The 23057-nt window shown below is 43.6% G+C and overlaps 1 protein-coding gene across 10 annotated transcripts in view; it reads left to right on the plus strand.

Annotated features, from left to right (window-relative positions):
- PHF21A (PHD finger protein 21A) overlaps window positions 1–23057 on the plus strand; it is a 121884-nt gene that overhangs the window by 76672 nt on the left and 22155 nt on the right. For 4 of the 10 annotated variants that reach the window (XR_013221448.1, XM_077286927.1, XM_077286933.1 and 1 more), the window contains exons 5-13: window positions 10219–10431; window positions 11165–11413; window positions 11504–11593; window positions 13351–13635; window positions 15019–15111; window positions 15369–15420; window positions 17687–17766; window positions 18709–18769; window positions 21888–22051. Coding sequence is in view for 9 of the 10 variants with exons in the window: in XM_077286927.1 (XP_077143042.1) it covers window positions 10219–10431; window positions 11165–11413; window positions 11504–11593; window positions 13351–13635; window positions 15019–15111; window positions 15369–15420; window positions 17687–17766; window positions 18709–18769; window positions 21888–22051 (1287 nt within the window). In the remaining variant the exon portion in view is untranslated. Of the gene's footprint in view, window positions 1–10218; window positions 10432–11164; window positions 11414–11503; window positions 11594–13350; window positions 13636–15018; window positions 15112–15368; window positions 15421–17686; window positions 17767–18708; window positions 18770–21796; window positions 21820–21887; window positions 22052–23057 lie in introns of all 10 variants that reach the window. The other 6 variants (XM_077286931.1, XM_077286935.1, XM_077286932.1 and 3 more) reach the window with 3 other exon arrangements.

Below are 23057 nucleotides of genomic sequence, written 5' to 3' on the forward strand. Positions count from 1 at the left end.
GGATTGCTAATTTAAGCGCTTGCCGTATATTTTGGTGTAATGAGGTCCCATCTGATCTGCAACTTAATTGCGTTTTGTCTCCCGTGATAGGCCCTCAATCAGTAGGGTATCTTGCAGGCCGTAATAGTATTGTGCTACTTACAACTATTTTCTGCTCCAGTGCTTTTCCCTTATCACTGTCTGCAAAGACCTGGATGCTCCCGTTGCATCCCTCCAAGTTAGTTGCTTCCAGATACTTTGTTCCTGCAGGTTTGTGATGAGTTTTGCTGCCTCAACGTGAGGAGCATCACAATCCGAGCCAGCGTACCTGGAGTGACAGTGCTTTATATACTGGCATAGTATAGGAACACGATCTGCCAAGGAAACAGGTGCTTAATTACTTACAGCCGAAGACTCATTACTTGCCCCCAGACGTCATCGTATGGTGATTTTATTTTTCCATGAATGTATTCTTGACCATGGCATAAATTATACAACAGGCTCTGATTTAGCAGCAATGGATTTCCCAGTTTCCAGTGTCTGTATTTAGTCAGTAATATCAACCCGTTATGATTTTTCTTTAATTTTAAGGCTATTTGTGTATCTGTCATCAGGAGAGCTTGAGGTGTAATTACCATTTACATTTTTCTTCAACTTGAAGGTCAAGCAGATCTGCTCGGCTTCATTGGAAATAATTAACCATGTTTGACGTGCAAATTACTGCATCTTACAGCTTCTCATTCCTTTTTCATTTTCAGAGCAATTTATAACTGTAAGGCTTCCTTCAGGACTTCTGACTTTTTTTTTTTTTGTAACCCCATAAGCATGCGTTTTTTTTCTTGTTGTTTTCTAAGTGTTATAGAGAGGCCTATATTTGGCCGTATACATGAGAACAGCCCAGCTGAGCGTTCAAAGGTGAGAATGGAGAAGGCCGCTGCCAGGACTTCTGCCAGAGTCTACCCTGAAAACTAATGGATCGGGCAGTGAAATCCCAAAGATGATTCTTCTTTCCCCATGTAATCTGTCAGGAGAGACTAGAGGCCTTACAGCAGTCACACTAAAAAATAATTTTGTTTCGCCACTTTCATCTAATTTGTATGGGTGACATTTGAGAAAAATTGTACAAAAAGGTGGCAAAGACAGAACAGGCTATGATATGATAACAGGCTAGATATGTAGAACGGACTTGGGGCTTATGCAAACAACCATATGGTGGTCTCTAGAATACAGTGGCAGCCTGTGCCACATCCTCGTGCAGGGCGGTGTGAATTGGACATTATTTTGTGATGCTACATCTTGGTAATTGTTGTTTTCCTGAAGAGCAATGGTCTACAACCTGCGGCTCTTCAGGAGTGACAAGACGACAATTCGGCATGCTCTGACCATCTCGGCTGTCATGGCAGCACCTGAAGCCGCAGCGGCTGGAGATCACTGGCCTATAATTAATTACTTTTCCATTTTTAGAGAGATGCCCAGCATGATGAAGGTGACGGCCGCTCTGCAGCATGCATTATTCCCACTGATACTACTGCAGGCTGAACTGGTCATTGATGGTTTGCCGGGCTCCGGGTGACATGCTGCTGTCTATAGGTCACATCCTGACTTGTATACAGACCGTTTTCAGAAAACATTAACTTGCTCCCGTTTGCAGGTGCACTAAGGTGCTGGTTGCTCCACTTTTCAAGTCCTGACGCCATTACCATAGCAATGTTTGATGATGGAGGAAATGAATGAGACCAATAAAGCAGTACGGTCCCTTCCTTCCAGCAGCACCAGTGTCAGTCGTGCTGGTCAGTACATAAAGAATCGACATCTGTGCTCTTTTGCTTTCTCTCTCACCTGGAAGACGTGGACTTTCCAATTTTCTTACTGCAGTGTCAGACGTTCACTGTGTGTAAATGGGAATTTTTTAAAAAGTATGTTCCCAGGGATCAATCTGCCTGGGAATTTCTTTGTGGCAATTTCCAAGGCAACACATTGCAGGTTTCACTTTTTTTGTTTTTATTTTTACAAATCTTGTTTCTGTGTGCATCATGTAGAAAAAAAAAAAAACATACCGTAGATTGTTTCTGAGAATGGAGCCGAGCAACTGGAAGTATAAATTACCATCCTAAGATTTGGAGGGGCTTTGTGCACCTTAATTATTCTGCACCCTTGGCGGCTTAGGTGCATTCATACAATTCAGTATGTAATTTTGACAAGGGTGTGTTTTTTTTTTTTTTTTTTCTTTTAATAAAAAAACTAAACAAATGAGATTGTAATTATAAAGTAACAATCGGTCCTAATCCAGAATGTATTTGTCATGTTTATTTGGGGGAGAGTCGGGGACATGTCTACACTTGGCGTACCTCCTGTAGTCCTGGTGTTGGGGCGATAGGGCCAGCGCATTATTTAGAAGAAGATTACCGTAATTTTGCAAACCTGTTTTCACCAAATAAAATGGCAATGCAAGGGCACATGGCCGGCCATTAATGTTTTGGCTGGTGGTTCACTATTTATACAGTGCTTTATTATGCTAGGTTTTGTCTCTATTGTAACACCTGGCCAGCAGTCACAGGAATGGGGCATCGATTCTATATCTCAGATATATACACAGTACCTCATGGCTGGATATTATTGAAACAGACCGCAATGATAAAAAGATTTTTCATGGCAGTAAGTAAAGTTTCATACAGTCTACATCGGTGCTGTGGCTTGGACTTCTTACATCACTGTACCAAGCTTTTGATACAGGAAAGATATATATCTTGGTACCGTGTTTGCCAGTAGATAGAAAAATAACATGTTGTGCATAAATATGTGATTCTTCAGAATTTATTTTAGTCTTTGCCTGATGAAGAGACCTGTGTAGTCTCAAAACCTTGCAATTTGTTACCATCTTTTCAGTTAGCCATTAAAAGGTATCAACCACTGAGGACTCTCAATTCTAAATATTTTTATATCACTGTGCCAAGGAAATTGTTTGTTTGGTCCAGACAGCAACCAGCAGCCCGTATGAACTTTTAATGGGATCGTTATAGGTTTTCTGCTGCTTTAACGGCAAAAATAGTAACGTATGCATGTGAATGTGAACAGAGCCCAAACCAGAGTAAAACTGCCGTGGGCCATTGCACTTCTTACTCCTGGGCTTTTCTTTTCAGCGGTTCTGTCTCTGCTGGTATATATAAGCTCCATTTTATGGTGTCTTTACACCACTCTATACTATGGGGTTACCGTATATACTCGAGTATAAGCCGACCCGAGTATAAGCCGACCCCCCTAATTTTGCCACAAAAAACTGGGAAAACTTAGTGACTCGAGTATAAGCCTAGGGTGGAAAATGCAGCAGGTACCGGTGAATTTCAAAATTAAAAATAGATACTCCATACCGTTCATTATGGCCCCATAGATGCTCCACATAAAGCTGTGCCATATATACAATGCTCTGCACCATTACCCCATAGATACTCCACATAAAGCTGTGCCATATATACAATGCTCTGCACCGTTGCCCCATAGCTGTGCCATATATATAATGCTCTGCACCGTTGCCCCATAGCTGTGCCATATATATAATGCTCTGCACCGTTGCCCCATAGCTGTGCCATATAGTGCTCTGCACCATTGCCCCATAGCTGTGCCATATAGTGCTCTGCACCATTGCCCCATAGATAGCTCTGCCATATAGTGCTCTGCACCATTGCCCCATAGCTGTGCCATATAGTGCTCTGCACCATTGCCCCATAGCTGTGCCATATAGTGCTCTGCACCATTGCCCCATAGCTGTGCCATATAGTGCTCTGCACCATTGCCCCATAGCTGTGCCATATAGTGCTCTGCACCGTCTATTATTGCCCCATAGCTGTGCCATATAGTGCTCTGCACCATTGCCCCATAGCTGTGCCATATAGTGCTCTGCACCGTCCATTATTGCCCCATAGCTGTGCCATATAGTGCTCTGCACCGTTGCCCCATAGCTGTGCCATATAGTGCTCTGCACCATTGCCCCATAGCTGTGCCATATAGTGCTCTGCACCGTCCATTATTGCCCCATAGCTGTGCCATATAGTGCTCTGCACCATTTCCCCACAGCTGTGCCATATAGTGCTCTGCACCATTGCCCCATAGCTGTGCCATATAGTGCTCTGCACCGTCCATTATTGCCCCATAGCTGTTGCTGCAATAAAAAAAAAAAAAAAACATACTCACCTGTCTTGCTTGCAGCTCCTCGGCGCCATCTTCCCGGCGTCTCTCTGCACTGACTGATCAGGCAGAGGGCGGCGCGCACACTATATGCGTCATCGCGCCCTCTGCCTGAACAGTCAGCGGAGAGACGCCGGGAAGATGGCGCGACGCCCGGCGTGTGGAACGAGGACAGGTGAATATGTCATACTTACCTGCTCCCGGCGTCCCGCTCCTTCCCCCGGACAGCTGTTCTTCGGTGCCGCAGCCTCTTCCTCTGTCAGCGGTCACCGGCACCGCTTCATTAGAGAAATGAATAGGCGGCTCCGCCCCTATGGGAGGTGGAGCCGCCTATTCATTTCTCTAATGAGCGGTCCCACGTGACCGCTCAGGGGAAGAGGCTGCGGCACCGAAGACAGTGTGACAGGCAGGGGGAGCGCCAGGATCGCCGGGACTAGGTAAGTATATGACAGTGCTCACCCGCCGACCCCACCACCGATCATGACTCGAGTATAAGCCGAGAGGGGCACTTTCAGCCCAAAAATTTGGGCTGAAAATCTTGGCTTATACTCGAGTATATACGGTATTTATTACCTTCCAGTGCCCAATACAACAGATCACTTTCTATGTGGTTCTTAAATAAATGGTAAAAAAAAAGTCTGTATCCTTCCATATGTAACCCTAGCTGTAAGGAGGTATAAAATAAACCCCTTATAAGTATATTGGCACCATATTGTGGAGGATATGTGGTGTTATAATATGGCCACATGTGTGAGGGCTAGATGCTCCTTATCTGGGCAAGCTGAGTTTCCTGTGCCCTTCCATTATTGGCTATGGGCACTACCTACGCCTGTTAGCGGCAGCAGAGCGGTGGATATGGGGCCTTTAGGTCGTGGTGACGCCTATTTTCCTCTTCCTGTTGTACTCACTTGGGTCCAGACTTTTTCTTATATTTACTACCAGTCACTTACAAGTAAAGCGGAGGCATTTTGGGAATTCGCACTCAGTTTCGTTATCCCCGTTACTTCCCGTGGTGTCCTTGCTGCATTGCTCGTTCCTTTGCCATTGGTCAGATTATGGGTAGATTTAAGCTCTGAGAGATGAAAACCGCTTTTTTATGTATGAGGATCTTCTCTTAGTATGCGCCGTCACGTGTCCGCCTACTGTTCGTGTGTACATAAGGAAATTGATCATCGTTCTTGGGATGCTTTTCCATTGATAAATGCCTTTGTAAAATGACCCATCTGTGTTTCCATAGAAACAAGTGTCTGACATACAGCTCCCTCTTGTACTTGCTGGCAGAAGTGCTAGTGAAGGGCGGCGAGAAGCATGATTGACAGATGGCTGGAGAGTTCTGCTTCACAGTCTCTTGTAAGGTCGACTTTACCGTCCTCCACACCGAATATCCGAGTAACCCAGTGCCACGTGCACTAGCCCCTACAGAGGGTGTGAGGGCTTCATATGTCCTCATGTGTGTACGAAAAAGTATAAACATGTTTGGAAAATAATCCTAAAGCTGTAAAATTATAAAGTTAAAGCAGTGGGATGGCAATAGCAAGCAGATCGGGACCAAGATCCAGCATCAGCTTTAGGGTGCAATTCAAGAAGTAGAGAAAATGCAATAAACATCTGTTCATACTCGACAAATGCAAGATATGGTGAAAAATGAATTTTAATGCAGAGGTAATAACCTGGTGGCCAAAAGTGCCAAACCGACTTCTGAGAATTACTCCACCTGAAGGCAGCAGCCCATGAGACCCGACCATTTACATTAAGTTTTCGTGGATTATATCATGGGGGCTCTTAAATGCTCGTCTGTAGCAAATATTCCCATCTTAAGACTTTCCTTTTGAAATGTAAATGGGCACTTAACTCCGCAATACCAGTATGACATTCATATGGTGCAGCAGAAAAGTCAGTGACAAAACACAGAGCTGATTATTTGCATGGGTTTTGTACGCTGACCGCTCACCATTCAGCGCTCGGGTACAGCGGCAGTGTAGGTCTTCTACATATATAATTGTCTAAGGGGTACTTCTGTCTTTCTGTCTGCAACTTCTGTAACGGAAATCCCGCGTCACTGATTGGTCTCGCCAGCTGCCTGTCATGGCTGCCGCAACCAATCAGCGACGGCCACAGTCCGATTAGTCCCTCCCTACTCCCCTGCAGTCAGTGGCCGGCGCCAGCTCCATACTCCCCTCCAGTCACCACTCACACAGGGTTAATGCCAGCGGTAAAGGACCGCGTTATGCCGTGGGTAACGCACTCCGTTAACGCTGCTATTAACCCTGTGTGTCCCCAACTTTTTACTATTGATGCTGCCTATGCAGCATCAATAGTAAAAAGATGTAATGTTAAAAATAATAAAAAAACAAAAAACCTGCTATTCTCACCTTCCGTAGTCCGCCGAGCCGCACGCGTCTGCCGCCAGCTTCCGTTCCCTGAGACGCATTGCGAAATTACCCAGAAGACTTAGCGGTCTCGCGAGACCGCTAAGTCATCTGGGTAAATTCGCAATGCATCCTGGGAACAGAAGATGGCGGCAGCCGCGCGCGCATCGCCAGAGCTTCGCTGGATCCCGGCGGGTGAGTATATAACTATTTTTTATTTTAATTATTTTTTTTAACACGGATATGGTGCCCACACTGCTGTATACTACGTGGGCTGTGTTATATACCGCGTGGCTGCTATATACTACGTGGCCAGTGTTAGATACTGCGTGGGCTGTGCTATATATTAGTGGCCAGTGTTGTATACTGCGGGGGCTGTGCTATATACTTTTTGGGCTGTGTTATATACTTTTTGGGCTGTGTTATATACTGTTTGGGCTGTGTTATATACTGCGTGGCCACTGTTATATACTGCGTGGCCTGTATTAACGCATCGGGTATTCTACAATATGTATGTATATAGCAGCCACATAGTATATAGCACCGGCCACGTAGTATTTGTCTGCTATATACTACATGGCTCCTATATACTACGTGGCCTGTGCTATATACTATGTGGCTGCTAGATGCATACATACATACATACATACATACATACATACATACATACATACATACATACATATTCTAGAATACCCGATGCGTTAGAATCGGGCCACCATCTAGTTCCTTATAATTACACTCTATTACCCAAGCACATGAGCTCCGCTGCCCTCCTGCAGCACCAACTGGCTGCACTTGATAAGGCCTTTTGGAGACGGCAAATCCCACGTTCATGACAACAGGAACATTTCAATACTGCAGACTTAAGGGAAAAACCCAATACAGCTGTTACTCAAGTCAGACGCACTCAGCTCAATTAGACATGAACACAAGGAAGAAGGAGCAAGACGTGCGTGCACAATCAGGTGGATAAATAGCTTGGACATTCCTCCGGCAGCGGCTGCTACACTGCATCACACGACACGGTTAATGTGCTCTGCCTCTTCATTACATCGACTGTGTCAGACAACGGTTCTGAAAAAAAGAAAACCGTTAAATGATGGGACCCGGGGCACAATGCAGCCATTTTTTGGGAGTCTGTTCATCTGACGCTATTCATTTCCATTTAATAAAAGGAATGTGGTTGTCACTGCCACTACAATCCATTCCCACAACCATTAAATGCATCCGGGGCATTTCCTCATTGCATTCAGTGCTTTATTAAGACCCATGGGATGTTCCAAAATTATAAAGTATAAAGCAGAATATAAATATAGAGTATGTCTATGAAACTATTATTGTCTGTCTACTTAAAAATAAAAAAAAGAAAATTGTTTATCTCCAGTTATCTACTGTTTAGGTTCTTATTCAGAAGAGCCGTAGATCTATCTGCATGTCCCTTCTGGATTGTGGACAGTTAGCGTATGTCGACATGGAGGTCTTTGTAATATGGATTTTGGAGTGGGTTTTGCGCCAAAATCCAAAAAGTTTCAATCATTTTTATATTGGCTCTTTATTGAATTTAATTTGAAAATATATGTATTGTGCCCCTGGGGCTGTAGATCTGACTTCTGAATTAACCAAATCAGAAACAAAATGCCCCATACTCACATGGCCCTGTGATTAGCTCATGTGAGTCAGTTCTCAGGTGTGCTGGCTGACCAGAGTGGGGGGGTCCTGGTCACTGACCAGAGTGGGCGGGGGGAGGTCCTGGTCGCTGACCAGAGTGGGCGGGGGGAGGTCCTGGTCGCTGACCAGAGTGGGCGGGGGGAGGTCCTGGTCGCTGACCAGAGTGGGCGGGGGGAGGTCCTGGTCGCTGACCAGAGTGGGGTCTGATACGCAGTGTGATATACTTTTCTGAATTGGGTCTTGGACAGCATTCACATATAATAGTTTTTGGATAACTATACAGATTACGAATAGTAAACCCAACCTTGGAAAGACACTTTGTTCCTAGACTAAAATCTAGTAAATTGGTAATTTGTGCAGGCCGTTTATCTGAGAACTCGGACGCACCGCCTGCTTTTTCATGAAATGTTAAATGACTGGCGGAGATCTGTGCATCGAGCAATTCTGTGCAGGAAAAGTAATCGCTAAGTATCCGTCACTTTCAGTTGATTTGCTGGTTTTCTCCTTTCTAACCAGCAGATACATGGCTGAACAGTGTACGTGTTCCTGTGGTGCTGACTCACCCTAGTTTTAAGACTTTGTGTTGTGGGGTTCTGTTACCTGTTAGGTTTGCATACATGAATACAAAAAAAAAAAATATATATTTTCCCATTACATTCCTGTTTGCTTGTTAAGCCTAAATCTCACTTGTTTACCCCTATAGACAAGTCATCTGGTGACAGCCGACACGCTACCCATCTTGTGAGGCTGCCCGGCCTCCCCTGCTCCGCTACCAGCTCTCTCCTCGCAGCCCTTTATCTGTATTGCTGAAGAGGCCTGATTTACTCTGTGTATAGCAATGTGACTTTTCATGTCTAATGCCTTTTTGCTGTGTTCTGAGCATTGTGTGTTGAAGGCTATGTGGAAGTAAACGGGTCCTATGCCAACGACTTTACCTTGCTCCCCGTTAGTGGAGCACGTGCTGTGCGTTTCAGCAAAGGACATAATACACGTGATGATTACATCAGAGTAGTTGTATGGACAGGTTTGCAGTTTATATCTTTGCAGTCTTTTTTTTTTTTTTTATAAATTGCCATGGTTTTGTTTTATTTCCAGAATTGCCTTTCTTCTGCTTCCAGGAAATTGCTTGCCTGTGTTTCTCTAAGGGTACTGTCACACAGTACCATTTTGATCGCTACGACGGTACGATTCGTGACGTTCTAGCGATATCGTTACGATATCGCAGTGTCTGACACGCAGCAGCGATCAGGGATCCTGCTGAGAATCGTACGTCGTAGCAGATCGTGTGGAACTTTCTTTCGTCGCTTGATCACCCGCTGACATCGCTGGATCGTTGTGTGTGACAGCGATCCAGCGATGTGTTCGCTTGTAACCAGGGTAAACATCGGGTAACTAAGCGCAGGGCCGCGCTTAGTAACCCGATGTTTACCGTGGTTACCAGCGTAAACGTAAAAAAACAAACAGTACATACTTACATTCCGGTGTCTGTCCTCCAGCGTCTCAGCTTCTCTCCACTGTGTGAGCGTCTGCCAGCCGGAAAGCGAGCACAGCGGTGACGTCTGACGTCACCGCTGTGCTCGCTTGCCGGCTATGGCGCTTACACAGTGGAGAGAAGCAGAACGCCGGGGACAGACACCGGAATGTAAGTATGTACTGTTTGTTTTTTTATTACTTTTACGCTGGTAACCACGGTAAACATCGGGTTACTAAGCGCGGCCCTGCGCTTAGTTACCCGATGTTTACCCTGGTTACCGGGGACTTCGGCATCGCTCCAGCGCCGTGATTGCAACGTGTGACCGCAGTCTACGACGCTGGAGCGATATTCATACGATCGCTGCGACGTCACGGATCGTGCCGTCGTAGCGATCAAAATGGTACTGTGTGACAGTACCCTTAGAACTTCATGTCTTGCCGTGACTCCACCGGTTGTGATTCTGCTTTCTGGTGGACTAATATGTGAATGCAATGTGCTGTAATGGGTCCAGCATGTAACACAGGCCTCTCTTATCCCTTTCAGAAACTTGTAGTAGAGCAGCTTAGGAAGAATCTGATAGTTAAACAGGAACTCCCAGACAACAAACTACTTATCCAACCTCTGCTTCAGCTAGAAAGCAAACCGCCAACACCGCAAGTGCAGCAGCAGCCACATCCGATCCAACTACAGCAGCTCCAACCGCAGCCGCTGTCACAGGCATCCACATCACCTCTTCCAGGCCTGAGTGGCACACAGGTGAGTGCTTCAGGTTAAACGGGTGCCTCACCCACAGACCTCTGTATGAGTTATCACCATCTCTGCCTTTCATGGCTGCTACCGGGATCACTCTGGCCAGGGCAGGCACAAGGATGGAAGCAGCTGAGCGCTGTGTGGTTTCTGGCCTTTAAGTGAAAGAGCTGCTCCTTAAACCCTTGAAAATAGCTGATTTTGCTGTAGGAGGATTCGGCCTCCTGTACATTTTGTGATATCGCATGGTGGTTATTTCACTACACGAAAATCCTTGTAATACACGGACAGCTCCAGAGACAGAGCAACTGCTCAGAGGGGTCCAAGACAGGAGATACTCCCTTTTAGACGCCCATATGCTCTAACTAACTTGGGATTAAGGACAGGTTTATCCTGATGGGACAACCCCTTTAACATGGCTTAAAACGGCACATTTTTTATCCCATGTCTCATCGCTTTTTTTAAGCACATTTTGTTTGTATTTATGGCATTCATCTGTAAAACAGGCGTTCAAAATAACTCCATGGACAAGACACAGCAGAAAGGCAATAAAAGCATTGACCTATGATGGTTTGGGAAATGGCCAAATGTGTGCACTTCCATCATGTTGAGTAAAAAAAAAAATATTTTTATTGAAATCCTTTCACCATAGTTGCCACAAAGCAACTACTTTTTCGTATTTACCTTTTTCTCAATTCCTTCTTTTCACTCTTGATCCCATCTGTCCTCTTTATTCCAATAGACCGTGGCCACAGCCTCTATGATCACGGCAAAGACGCTACCTCTCGTATTGAAAGCCGCAGCAGCATCCATGCCCGCTTCTGTTATGGGGCAGAGACCAACCATTGCCATGGTGACTGCCTTCAACAGCCAGAAAGCAGTCATCGGCTCCGACGCAAAAAGCGGCGTAGTAAACCTGCAGACGACAAGTAAGGTCACCGGTCAGGCAACGGAGACCTTTCAGATATTGGCAAAAAATGCTGTTACTCTGGTGAGCGATGGTTCCATGTCTTCATGTTTGGCCAATGCTGCCGCCGCTGATAATGATGTTCAATGTTGTGGGTTTTCACTTTCTGTATAGCAGGTCCAAGCAACTACTTCTCAGCCTATCAAAGTTCCCCAGTTCATCCCACCCCCACGGCTCACTCCTCGGCCAACGTTTCTTCCACAAGTAAGTAATTTCTCTTCCCAACTCTTCCCAAGATGTGGGGAACTTGTATTTGTAAGTTCATGTTTTTATGTTCTTTGAAAGCTTTTTTTTTTTTAGCTAAAATAATTGTCTCGAGTGTATAAATGGGTAAAATGCAAAGTTTCTTGTAAGAATGAGCAACTGTAATTTACCTTTTATTTAAAAATGCTATTCTTACTCATAAACTGATGGATTTTTTATTTTATTATTGTATAGCTCATTGCCTAGGTTACTGACCACTATGTTGCCCCTATGGTGGCCAGTTCCCTAGCCATGGAGCAAGCTGTAGGCAGACTCTGTTTTATGTGCTGCTCTAAAGCTGGACAGATCCGATTAGCGTCAGTGCTTCACACTTCTCCCATGCTGCAAAGGCAAATCCACCTCTGCTGCTAGTTAGGACCAAGGCAAAGATCGCACCAGTGGCGCCAGCATGCAGCTGGCCTGAACTGACAATTTTCAGGAAAGCCATTCTGTTAGCCACATAGTTTGACTACAGCTACAGGGCACATAGGTTAGTGCCCATCGCCTCTTCTAACGATCGATCGGTGGTGACCGATCAGTAATCACCTATCCACAGAACCTTGTTTAACCCCTTAATGACCATCAATACATCTTTTTACTGACCTGAGATGTAAGAGAATAGTATCCCCACACAGGTGACAATCCAGCAGCTGTCGGCTGTACACTATAGCTGACAACTTGCTGTATCGGCCACGATAATTGTTGGCACTGACCATATTTGTTTAACCCCCTTAGATGCTGCTGTAAATGACTCATATAAATGGTTAACAGTGTGGGGGCTTCCTCTTTATTGCCATTGGTACCCCAAGATCATGATTGTGTGGTCCTGGTGTTTGCAATGGCAATTCATGGCCAAATAGAGGCCTCAGAGTCTCCTGGCTGTTGTAACCTGTTCAGAAGTCAGCGACATTTAAGTGGTAGAAATACATTTTATCATTCCTGTCATGTCACTAATTCCTGAAAATTACCTGAAGGGAAAACAAACTACCTGACAGCAGATTTCAATATGTTGAGGGGTGCTGTTTTTAAAATTGTATCAATTTAGGGTGCTTTCCAATATACAGGACCCCCAAAGTCACTTCAAACCTGGATTGGTCCCTAAAAAAAATAAATTTTGTACATTTCCTTGAAAAAATGAAAAATTGCTGCTACAGTTTTAAACCTCCTAAAATGCTAACAAAATAAAAGAACATTTTACAAATGGTGCTGATGTAAAGCAGACATGAGGGAAATTGTATTTATTAATGTACTTTTCTATGGTATGACTATCTGAATTAAAGGGATAATCATTCAAAGTTTGAAAATAGTTAATTTTTTTTATATTTTTGTCAAATTTCTGATGTTGTTTTATAAATAAAAACAAAACATATCAACCTAAATTTACCATTATCATAAATTATAATGTGCCATGAAAAAAACAAGCTCAAAATCGCTGGGATTTGTTGAAGTGTTCCAGAGTTACTACATAAAGTGACACCGGTCAGATTTAAAAAAATTGGCCCCGTCACTAAGGGAAACCCCAATATTATAGGAAGTCTGATAATTTGGAACTAGGATCCTTAACTGTCAAATGTAATAGAATCCATCCTGAAAATTTGCATCAGAATTCACAATGAAATCTGCTTGTTTTATCTAAGAATTTCACTGTTGCTTGTTTCTCATTATGGGCATTTTCACGCCCAATTTGTTAACTTTTATTTTTTAAATATTTCCATTAGGTGCGGCCAAAGCCAGCTGCGCAAAACAACATCCCTATCGCCCCTGCTCCACCCCCAATGCTTGCAGCTCCTCAGCTCATCCAGCGGCCGGTTATGCTTACCACAAAGTTGACGTCAACATCTCAGAATTCTATTCATCCTGTGCGCATCGTGAACGGACAACCCACGACCATCTCCAAAGCCTTCCCTACAGCACAGCTCACCAGTATCGTGATAGCTGCACCAGGCACGAGACTGGCAGCTCCACAAACTCTGCAGCTTCCAAAACCAAACCTGGAGAAGCAGGTAACAGCCTTCAAGTGTATCAGGATAACGCTTCACATGGTCCTCACAGTTCAGAATTACAGAACCGTGTACACTTACTCTGTACGTCACTATGTACCGCCACCATATTTCATGCAAAAGGAATCAATGATGAGCATTTAATCTGTAACGATAGATCTGATGTCTGAAAACTATTTATTAACTGAAGTCTGCAACTGTATGAACATACCTGCTGCTGAATACGCTGAAATAAGCAGATTTGCATTTTATTTTATATGTTCAATGTCACGGATAACAGCAGGGGGACTTGCGCAGATCCCACTGCAGCCACCAGTTTAAGGAGACGCAACTTCGCTGCCCCCAATAGTCGGGACATTTGCGCCATTGACTGACGAGTGCTGGAGGAGGCTGCGGCTACTTCCACTACTAGGCCAGTCATTGGCGAACTCACAGTAAGCATATGGTAAAAATATACAAAGACATTACAAAATGCTAACAAAGCAATACTACATATCAGAAAAGGGTTAACAATAGAAAAAGTACCAAACCCGATGTCACAAAAATGTCTGAGAGCTTAGCTGAGAGAGGTACTCCTTAGGAAAATGGAGAGAACCCACAGAAAGCTGTACCTTCCAGGACTGACAAAATACAATAGCCAAAATTCTGCTCTTTATTAGATGAAGGTTACCCCCACATATCTCCCCTTGGTGAGCTCATGTGGGGGCTGGTTGTGGGTCTTTTGGAAGTTTGAGATTACCAACAGGATGTCTTCGCCTCTTGAGGTCCCAGGTGGTAGATATTATCACGATTTTACCTTTCTATAGAGATGAAGCATGGTACGGACAGCATAATCCATTGGCTTTTTAAGTTGGAGGTGTTAGAATGGCCTTTATAGTGATGTGAGTGACTGTGTTATGTTCGTCCCTTCACTATAACACCAAAAATATATCTCCCATAAATATCTGATCAATGCAAACCGCAATATTCAGCACTGATCACTGGCTCCAAAAAGGCTGCAGTCAGTGATTTGAACAAAAGAAGCTCTTGCCTTGAAAGTGTACTTTTCCATCTCTCAGTAAGCGAAGCCTATTCTTGGTGTCTAGTTCTCAGAGCAGATCTCTGCTGTAATTACCTGTTCATGGCAAGGAGTCCCTACTTCAATGGATATTGAAATATCAGCGCTTTCTCCCTTCCCTAGTTATAAATAAACCCATATGTTCAATTTGAGGGTCTGTATGACTTTTTGTAATTTTCCTCTACAACATTTATTCTTTCATTCATTTATTTTTTAAATTAAAATGCTGTGTTAACTAATGCAGAGGTCACTGGTTAGTAATTTTTGCTATGAGATATAAGAGTAATATGTGACGTCTTTTGATTTTTAAACCTTTTTATTGCCCTTAGACAGTTAAAACTCAGGTGGAAACAGCAAAGTCAACCGAAAGCAGTACAACAGTGCAACCTGTCCCCAAGCCAAAACGAGAGGAAAACCCACAGGTACCAAGCTGTGAGAAAAGCATGGGATAGCTTAGGCTGGTTTAAAATTTACAACATTCATGGTCTGAATCTGGATCTCTATCCGGATCGGCCATGAGTCTCCTGACCCGAACTTTACAGCCTCATATCTAGGGTCCGGTGGCCTGTATTCCATGAACGTCGGATTTGGTCGCATTAAACCAAAGTTGTACTGCACCGTTTTAACTTTCTTTTGCAGCATATAGTGACATTATTTTTTCTTTCTTCTTTTTGTTTAGAAACTTGCCTTCATGGTTTCGCTAGGTTTGGTAACGCATGACCATTTAGAAGGTGAGTTGAACCATCTGTTTTTTCGACTTGTCATTTGTTTGGCTTCTATCTTTACTGCTCATCAGTTATTTATCTAAATTGATCTCCATTTCTATGTCATCTTGCTGCGCTGTGTTTGATGTCAGTGAATAGAAACATTCATTGTTTTATATTCAGTGGCTGTCATACTGCAAGGAGTTTGTATGTTCTCTCAGTGTTTGCGTGGGTTTCCTCCGGGTACTCCGGTTTCCTCCCACACTCCAAAGACACACTGATAGGGAATTTAGATTGTGAGCCCCATCGGGGACAGCGATGATAATGTGTGCAAACTGTAAAGCGCTGCGGAATATGTTAGCGCTATATAAAAATAAAGATTATTATTATTATTATATTGCTTACATAGGTTCACAGCTCATCAATACACGTTGAATATACTTTTGCAAGCCTTGAGGTTGGATCTTAGAGAGTTTGTCCACTACTATATTATTGATATAAGACTAAGGACAGGTCTTCAATGTCTGATCTGTTTGGGTCCAACATCTGGCACCCCTGCTCATCAGTTGTTCCATGTGTCGTCTGCCACCGTCTGGAGCTGCTCCATCTTCTGATTCAGATCAAAAGGAGGCAATGTGCAGTACCCTGCTGCGGCCACTATTCGTAGATGGAGCAGCTCCACAGTTGAGCATTACTGACCGCTGACACCGAGATCCGATAATTGGCAGAGGTGCCTGTTGTCAGACCCCGAGTCATCAGACGTTGATGACCTATCCTAAAGATAGGTTGTCAATAATGTAGTGGAGAACCTCTTTAAAGACTAAAGGTACCTTCACACTAAGCGACTTTGCAGCGAGAACGACGACGATCCGTGACGTTGCAGCGTCCTGGATAGCAATCTCGTTGTGTTTGACACGCAGCAGCGATCGAGATCCCGCTGTGATATCGTTGGTCGGAGCTAGAAGTCCAGAACTTTATTTTGTCGCTGATCACCTGCTGTCATCGCTGGATCAGTGTGTGTGTGACACCGATCCAGCGATGTGTTCACTTGTAACCAGGGTAAATATCGGGTTACTAAGCGCTGGGCCGCGCTTAGTAACAGGATATTTACCCTGGTTACCATTGTAAAAGTGAAAAAAAAACACTACATACTCACCTTCTGATGTCTGTCACGTCCCCCGCCGGCGGCTAACCTGCACTGAATGTGTCAGCGCCGGCTGGCCGTAAAGCAGAGCACAGCGGTGATGTCACCGCTGTTACTGCCGGCGCCGCTGACACATTCAGTGCAGGGAAGCCGCCGGCGGGGGACGTGACAGACATCAGAAGGTGAGTATGTAGTGTTTTTTTTTTTTTTTTTTTTTTTTTTTACTTTTACAATGGTAACCAGGGTAAATATCAGGTTACTAAGCGCGGCCCTGCACTTAGTAACCCGATGTTTACCCTGGTTACCCGGGTGCTGCAGGGGGACTTCGGCATCATTGAAGACAGTTTCAACGATGCCGAAGTCATTCCCCTGATCGTTGGTCGCTGGAGAGAGCTGTCTGTGTGACAGCTCCCCAGCGACCACACGACTTACCAACGATCGCATCGCTGGTCGTGATCGTTGGTAAGTTGTTTAGTGTAACGGTACCTTAAGGAATAAAAGTGGTCATCTCTCTTAAGTTGGTTTCACACATCAGGAAACCAGACCCTGCTAGGATCACAATACCCGGCACACCTGCTGGGTCTGACCGGAGCGAACTTCTCATTGATAAGTGGCTCGGGTCAGAAAACCAGGTGGTCTGGATATTGTGACCTAAGCACAGGACGTGTTTCACAGACTTAGGAAAGCGGCCTTAGAATGATGCTCTCCCCCCACGACGATCAGCTGATATTAATGTTCCTGACACCATTAGCAATTTAGCTGGGGTAATCCGCAAGCAGCTCTCCATAACATAGAGCTTTATAGAGGGGGACAACTGCACCTCTTTTTCCTTTGCACTAGTTTTGTTTAAAGCTCCCCCAAAGTTTACTAGAAAGTTTCATAATGTTACATAAAATTATTAAAATTTACATTTTTTTGCCTCTTCTGCTGTAGAGAGATGCAACTGCAGGTTGGATGTATAGTTGCTGAAGGAACCATACAACAACCAGATAGTTTTGTTCATTGGTCTCGTGAATTGGCATACAACTGGTGCCCAATATTGCTTCAGTACCTATGATTGAGGAGGCTTTTTACAAGTTAAAGACTGCTTATTAATGTGCTTTAATGCTCTTTCTGACCGCCATATTGTTCTGTTATTCCTCAATGCAGAAATTCAGAGTAAAAGGCAAGAAAGAAAGCGAAGAACAACAGCGAATCCTGTGTACAGCGGGGCAGTATTTGAACCTGAGGTGGGCAGTCATTGTGCATTATACACCATGTATAAATTATCCTTTAGATATTGAGAAGATTCATATTTTTTTGTCTTGATTCACATGTTGAGGCCTTGACTCACATTAACGCCTTCTATATTGAACGTTTTTTGTGGGGTTTTGCCACTTATTGAAAAGGCTTTTTTATTTTCCTCCACTCAGCTCCATTTATTTGCAAGACATCATTTTGCATTTTATTCTTTCAATAGCTAAAACTGGATCCATCACCAGATATCACAGCACAAGCTGCACGAATAGCTCTTAGACCTGATAAGACTGGTGTACTTATTTTGAAAATCCATGTCAGCATGACTGTATAATCCTTATGTTATACTGAACATTTTGAGTCCTTCTTAAGCTTGAGAGCCCAGTAGGCCTAGAGACTTCTGCAGCTTATACCAAGTAGTGATATTTCAACAGTAGGAAGGAGGCACGCTAATGAGCAGCCAGGCCAGGTGGGAGAAGAAGCAGCCGCAGCAGGGAGGAGAGTCGCTGAGACCTGATGCAGTTGTTGTCATGTCTCAGATATTAAGTGTTTTGGTCCGTACATGTTTTCAGCCTTTGGATGTATACAGGAAGGTGTTCGTTCACTTTTCTTCGAGTTCAAAAACAAAGTTGATTTAGGAATTTTATAATGTCTCATTTATAAGATGATCTGATTTTGCTAAAAAACTGTAAAATCCTTTAAAAGTAAACAAAAAAGTCATGTTTTCCTCCTGAATAAGTTTTAATACAGAAATGTACTGAAAAGGAAGTGTAGAAAAATAAAATATAAAGATTAGGTCACTAGGATTGGTAGTCCAGCATATTTGTGCGAGCACAATGTTTTACAATTACATGTTTATTCATTTGTCTTGTTAAGATCCAGTAATGATTGAAATGTTGTATAACACAATAAAATGATACTTTTGTACTTTGCAGCGTAAGAAGAGTGCAGTGACTTACTTGAATAGCACAATGCATCCAGGAACGAGGAAGAGAGGTAACCCCTCAGATCTGCGCTCTGTCACATTTTCTTTTTGCTCTGCCTCTGCTCCTTTCTCTGTAGTCTCGCAGGCTGTCACATTTCTTGGACTGGATTGGGTCGTGAATGAACTTGCATGAATGTGTCTCACTGATGTGCTACTAACACTCGGGCTTGTGAAATGTTGGCAGCTGGAAGATTGTACTAGCCGGTTCTGAGAACATTCATGGCGTGGTTGCCTCCTGCAGCCAAAGTGCATGAAAATACTTCCATTTTTGTTGCAAATTTACCATAATTGCTTTTTTCGTTTTTATAATTGTGGCCATACCAATGCAAATACTACACTTTTTGAACATATGATTTGTCACTGCAGCATTTGTCTGGCTTTTCGCCTACTCTTTACCATCCTGTGTGAATGGACCCTTAGGTATCATGCACACAACTGTCAGAGCTCTTTGTTGTAATGAGGCCCCCGAGAAGCATGGGATGTTACGGTATCTCCATATTCTCCCAACTTCACACGAAGGTACATATTCCAGAGGTAAAAAAATATTGTACCCCATAATAATCAACAGGGCCCCTCTGCTTCTTTCTGCAGAACTCGTCACTCCTCACTTTTCCATTTGTCTTTTCCTAAAACAGTTTTTCCATTTTGCTCCAATCTATAGTACAATGCAAATAAATGAAGCTTTTCTAGAAAGCCTATTCACATGCTGCAAAAAAAAAAATAAAAATGATTATCTGTCCTTTATTTAGTCCATGCTGCAGTTTTTTGTCTCTCCAGCGTGCTCTCTATATGTGGAGCATTTACAGCTGATATATTATGTGGATTTCACCATTTGGATTGCGGAGTCTGTAAATCGGCTTTATTGCCTGTTCACGTCTCATTTGCGTCCTTTAGTTATGGATCCATAGGTTACATTGGTGTCTCCATTGTGTCAATTTCCTTGAGGGTCTTGTTTTTTGACAGGACAGACAAAGGTTGTCACCTTCTTATTTCTTCCTATTAAACAGGCATCAGATGGATCCATTTTTTTTTTTGTACAAGTTGTTAGGATATTTTGATGCATACATTTCATTTGAAGCACATGTCTGATCACACTTGTGTTGCCATAAAGTATCTGAATGGCTTTGACGGTTGTAGTGCTGTTATATTCCTAATTATTTGGTGTTAGTGATGTAAAAAGTACAATTTTTATGTCGTCTTTTTGGGGTGAGAGATGGATCACAACCCTGAAATATTCTTCGATGATGCAAACAAGCATCTGGCCGTACCCAACAGTTGTCTGCCTTTGCCAGGAACAAATTAGACAACAGAAAAGTCAATATTTGGTTCTTGGATTTTAATAAAAGGATGAGAAGTGACATTTACATTACAGCCTGGCGCCAAACACCACAGTATCAGAGCAGCCGTAGTAATTAGTTGCTACCGCCAGAAAGCAACTCACCGAGCCTGTAAGATGGGAAGTATAGGGGTCATGCAAAGCTTGCCATGTGTGGGAGACACCGAGCTGCGGTCACTTTTCTATTAAGAGATTTCCATCTGTAATTTTTTTTTTTTATACTACACCCCAGGATTCATTATGGCTAGCTAGGCTTTGGCATTACAGAGATGCATTTTACAGCTTCTGGGTCCTGGTACGCAGATTACAGGCTGCTGCACCTTGTTTGCTCCGTCCTGATAAAATATGAATTGCTTTCAAATTTACAGGTAAAGTTGAAAATTTTTCCATGGATTTAGCATTATTAATCGATAAGGATTCAATGATTGAGGGTATCTAACCTTATATACAGGAACAAAACAATGGATGCAGCTGTGAAGAGCTTATTCTAATGTTTGCCTTTTACCACTTGCTGTCAGTTCACCAGTTCACTCTTTTAGGCTTTTTTTTTCTTTAATACATCTTATGTTCCTGGCTTCCTTACTTGTTCTCCATCTCATTATTTATTGCATGTGACACAGCGCCATAGTCGTGATTTTTACTGCTCATGCTGCATGTTGGGCTCACTGCATCTCATGTCTGCGGACTCTAACACGTTTACACTTCCCATTACTTTGTACTTTATTTTTATGTAACCTTGGGAGAGAAAAAAATCATTGTTGTACATTTCACTTTAAATACCTAAATCAATTTTTTTGTCTAAAGTGCTTCAAATGAGCTTTGGAGAAAGTGCAATACTTTCCTCACCAAATCTAACGCTATACCTCCATTTGGGGTGTCAGATGCTGCAGCAACATCGCGTCACGGGGAAACATCACTGCTGCAGCCAATCACTTGTCCCCCGTGCATACAGGAATTGTCTGCAGCCGTTACATTGACAAGATGAAGTAGACACTGGGCAGTGACAGAATGGAAGAGTTGAACACTTATTTATTTATTTTTTCCTTTTCTTATTTTGCATTTTGGAAAACGGAAAAAAAAAAAATCAATCCCAAGTTAACATCACCTAGCTTATGCTGCTACATTGAATATTTAAATGTTTTCTGGTGGCTAAGTCTCAGTGAAAATTCCTACTCCTTTATACAGATTAAGTGGGTTGGGTCCCATCTTCGGAAGTAAGATTGCGCCCCTCCTCTGCCTCCTGGATCTTTGGTGTTTACCAGTTGCACTGCCTGCCAGACTGCTATACGAGTCCGCTTTGCATCAGTGCCTTCAGTCTCCATACTTAGGAAACAGGCCGCCTCTCATAGGCAACGAGCCTTAATTAATATAACTATCAATCTCTCCTTTGAGAACAGTGTTTTTAATTATTCAAGTGCAAAGTTACTTTTATTCAAGGGTTGTTCTCATAATCCATTTCGGAGTATGATACTAACCCTGTAATGTTGCGTGCACCAGGATCTTTATACTGTGAGACGTTGTTACCTTTTTAGTGCCAGACTCTGTACCATATTAGAACTCGTTGACTTTTTAGTTTTGTAACTTGCTGCTTTTTCTTGTGCTTTCCGCTGCCTTTCCTTTAACGTTTGCCCCATTTTGCCTGTGTAATACTGTACTCTGATTATTTCCTTCATCTGCTCCATCATTTACTTTTTCATGCTAGCCAATGAGGAACAGTGGCCAAAGGTATGTAAACCCCGCCATTGTGTTTGTTCTTTTTTTTTTTTTCTTTTTTTTTTTTTATTAACATATAGGTCGTCCTCCCAAATACAACACGGTCCTGGGTTTGAGCACCCTGCCACCCTCCTCCCCTCCATCCAGTCATCCCGAATCCCCTGAATGTGAAAAGACGCAGATCACATGCACTTTCCCTGCAAGTGTCCTGCCTGTGCCCCTGCCTAATCCTTATTCCTCAGACGTAAGTAACTCATCACGAAAGGCGCCCTGCTATCACGTGGTAAGGTCCAGCACCCGTATTGTGTCTGTGGAGCAGGCGCAGTAGGTGCTGGCATTCACGGGGCTGCTTGGTCATCGAATCTAATGGGACTGCATTTGCGTCAGGTTTGCATAGAGCCTTGTTAGTGTGTTATTTTGAGCAAGATCCAGATTAATCTCTAGCTATGTCATTCTATTAGAGGAACACTCAACTTAGAAATGAGTGATAGAAGTCCAGTGGGAGGGACTTAAATGGGGAGGAGTTCTACATAAAAATTCTGTAAAGGGGGGAGCTCCTGCTGCAGCCACAAAATGGTACTGACGACAGGCTGATCTCCAGGAGTAAAGGAAGACCATTCCCCTGATATATTTCTTTGTTTCAGTTGTAATGAGACAAAATGTGATACACAGAGATTACAGAAGTTAGTTCTGAGAGATTTGCATTGTTTCTGCCTTTTCTAGGTTTGGTGTTCCTTTACATGGTGCTAAAAAACAATTGTCCAAAGTATTAAATTATTGCTACAAATGTCTCAGAAATAATAGTACTGTAGTAACTCTTACTGATCCCCTGCAGGTCCCATCTGGGTGATCACCTGGTTGTCACTTGTTTGTGCTTCCTGGTTGGGTCCTGGATATACGAAAAATAGCCTGATGCCCGCTCAGTGGGTTACTGGTGACCTGCTATAGCCAGATGCTCGCTCAGTGGGTTACTGGTGACCTGCTATAGCCAGATGCCCGCTCAGTGGGTTACTGGTGACCTGATATAGCCAGATGCCCGCTCAGTGGGTTACTGGTGACCTGCTATAGCCAGATGCCTGCTCAGTGGGTTACTGGTGACCTGCTATAGCCAGATGCCCGCTCAGTGGGTTACTGGTGACCTGATATAGCCAGATGCCCGCTCAGTGGGTTACTGGTGACCTGCTATAGCCAGATGCCCGCTCAGTGGGTTACTTGTGACCTGCTATAGCCAGATGCCCGCTCAGTGGGTT

This window comes from Ranitomeya variabilis, chromosome 2, assembly GCF_051348905.1.
Source record: "Ranitomeya variabilis isolate aRanVar5 chromosome 2, aRanVar5.hap1, whole genome shotgun sequence".
In the NCBI taxonomy this organism is placed as follows: Eukaryota; Metazoa; Chordata; class Amphibia; order Anura; family Dendrobatidae; genus Ranitomeya; species Ranitomeya variabilis.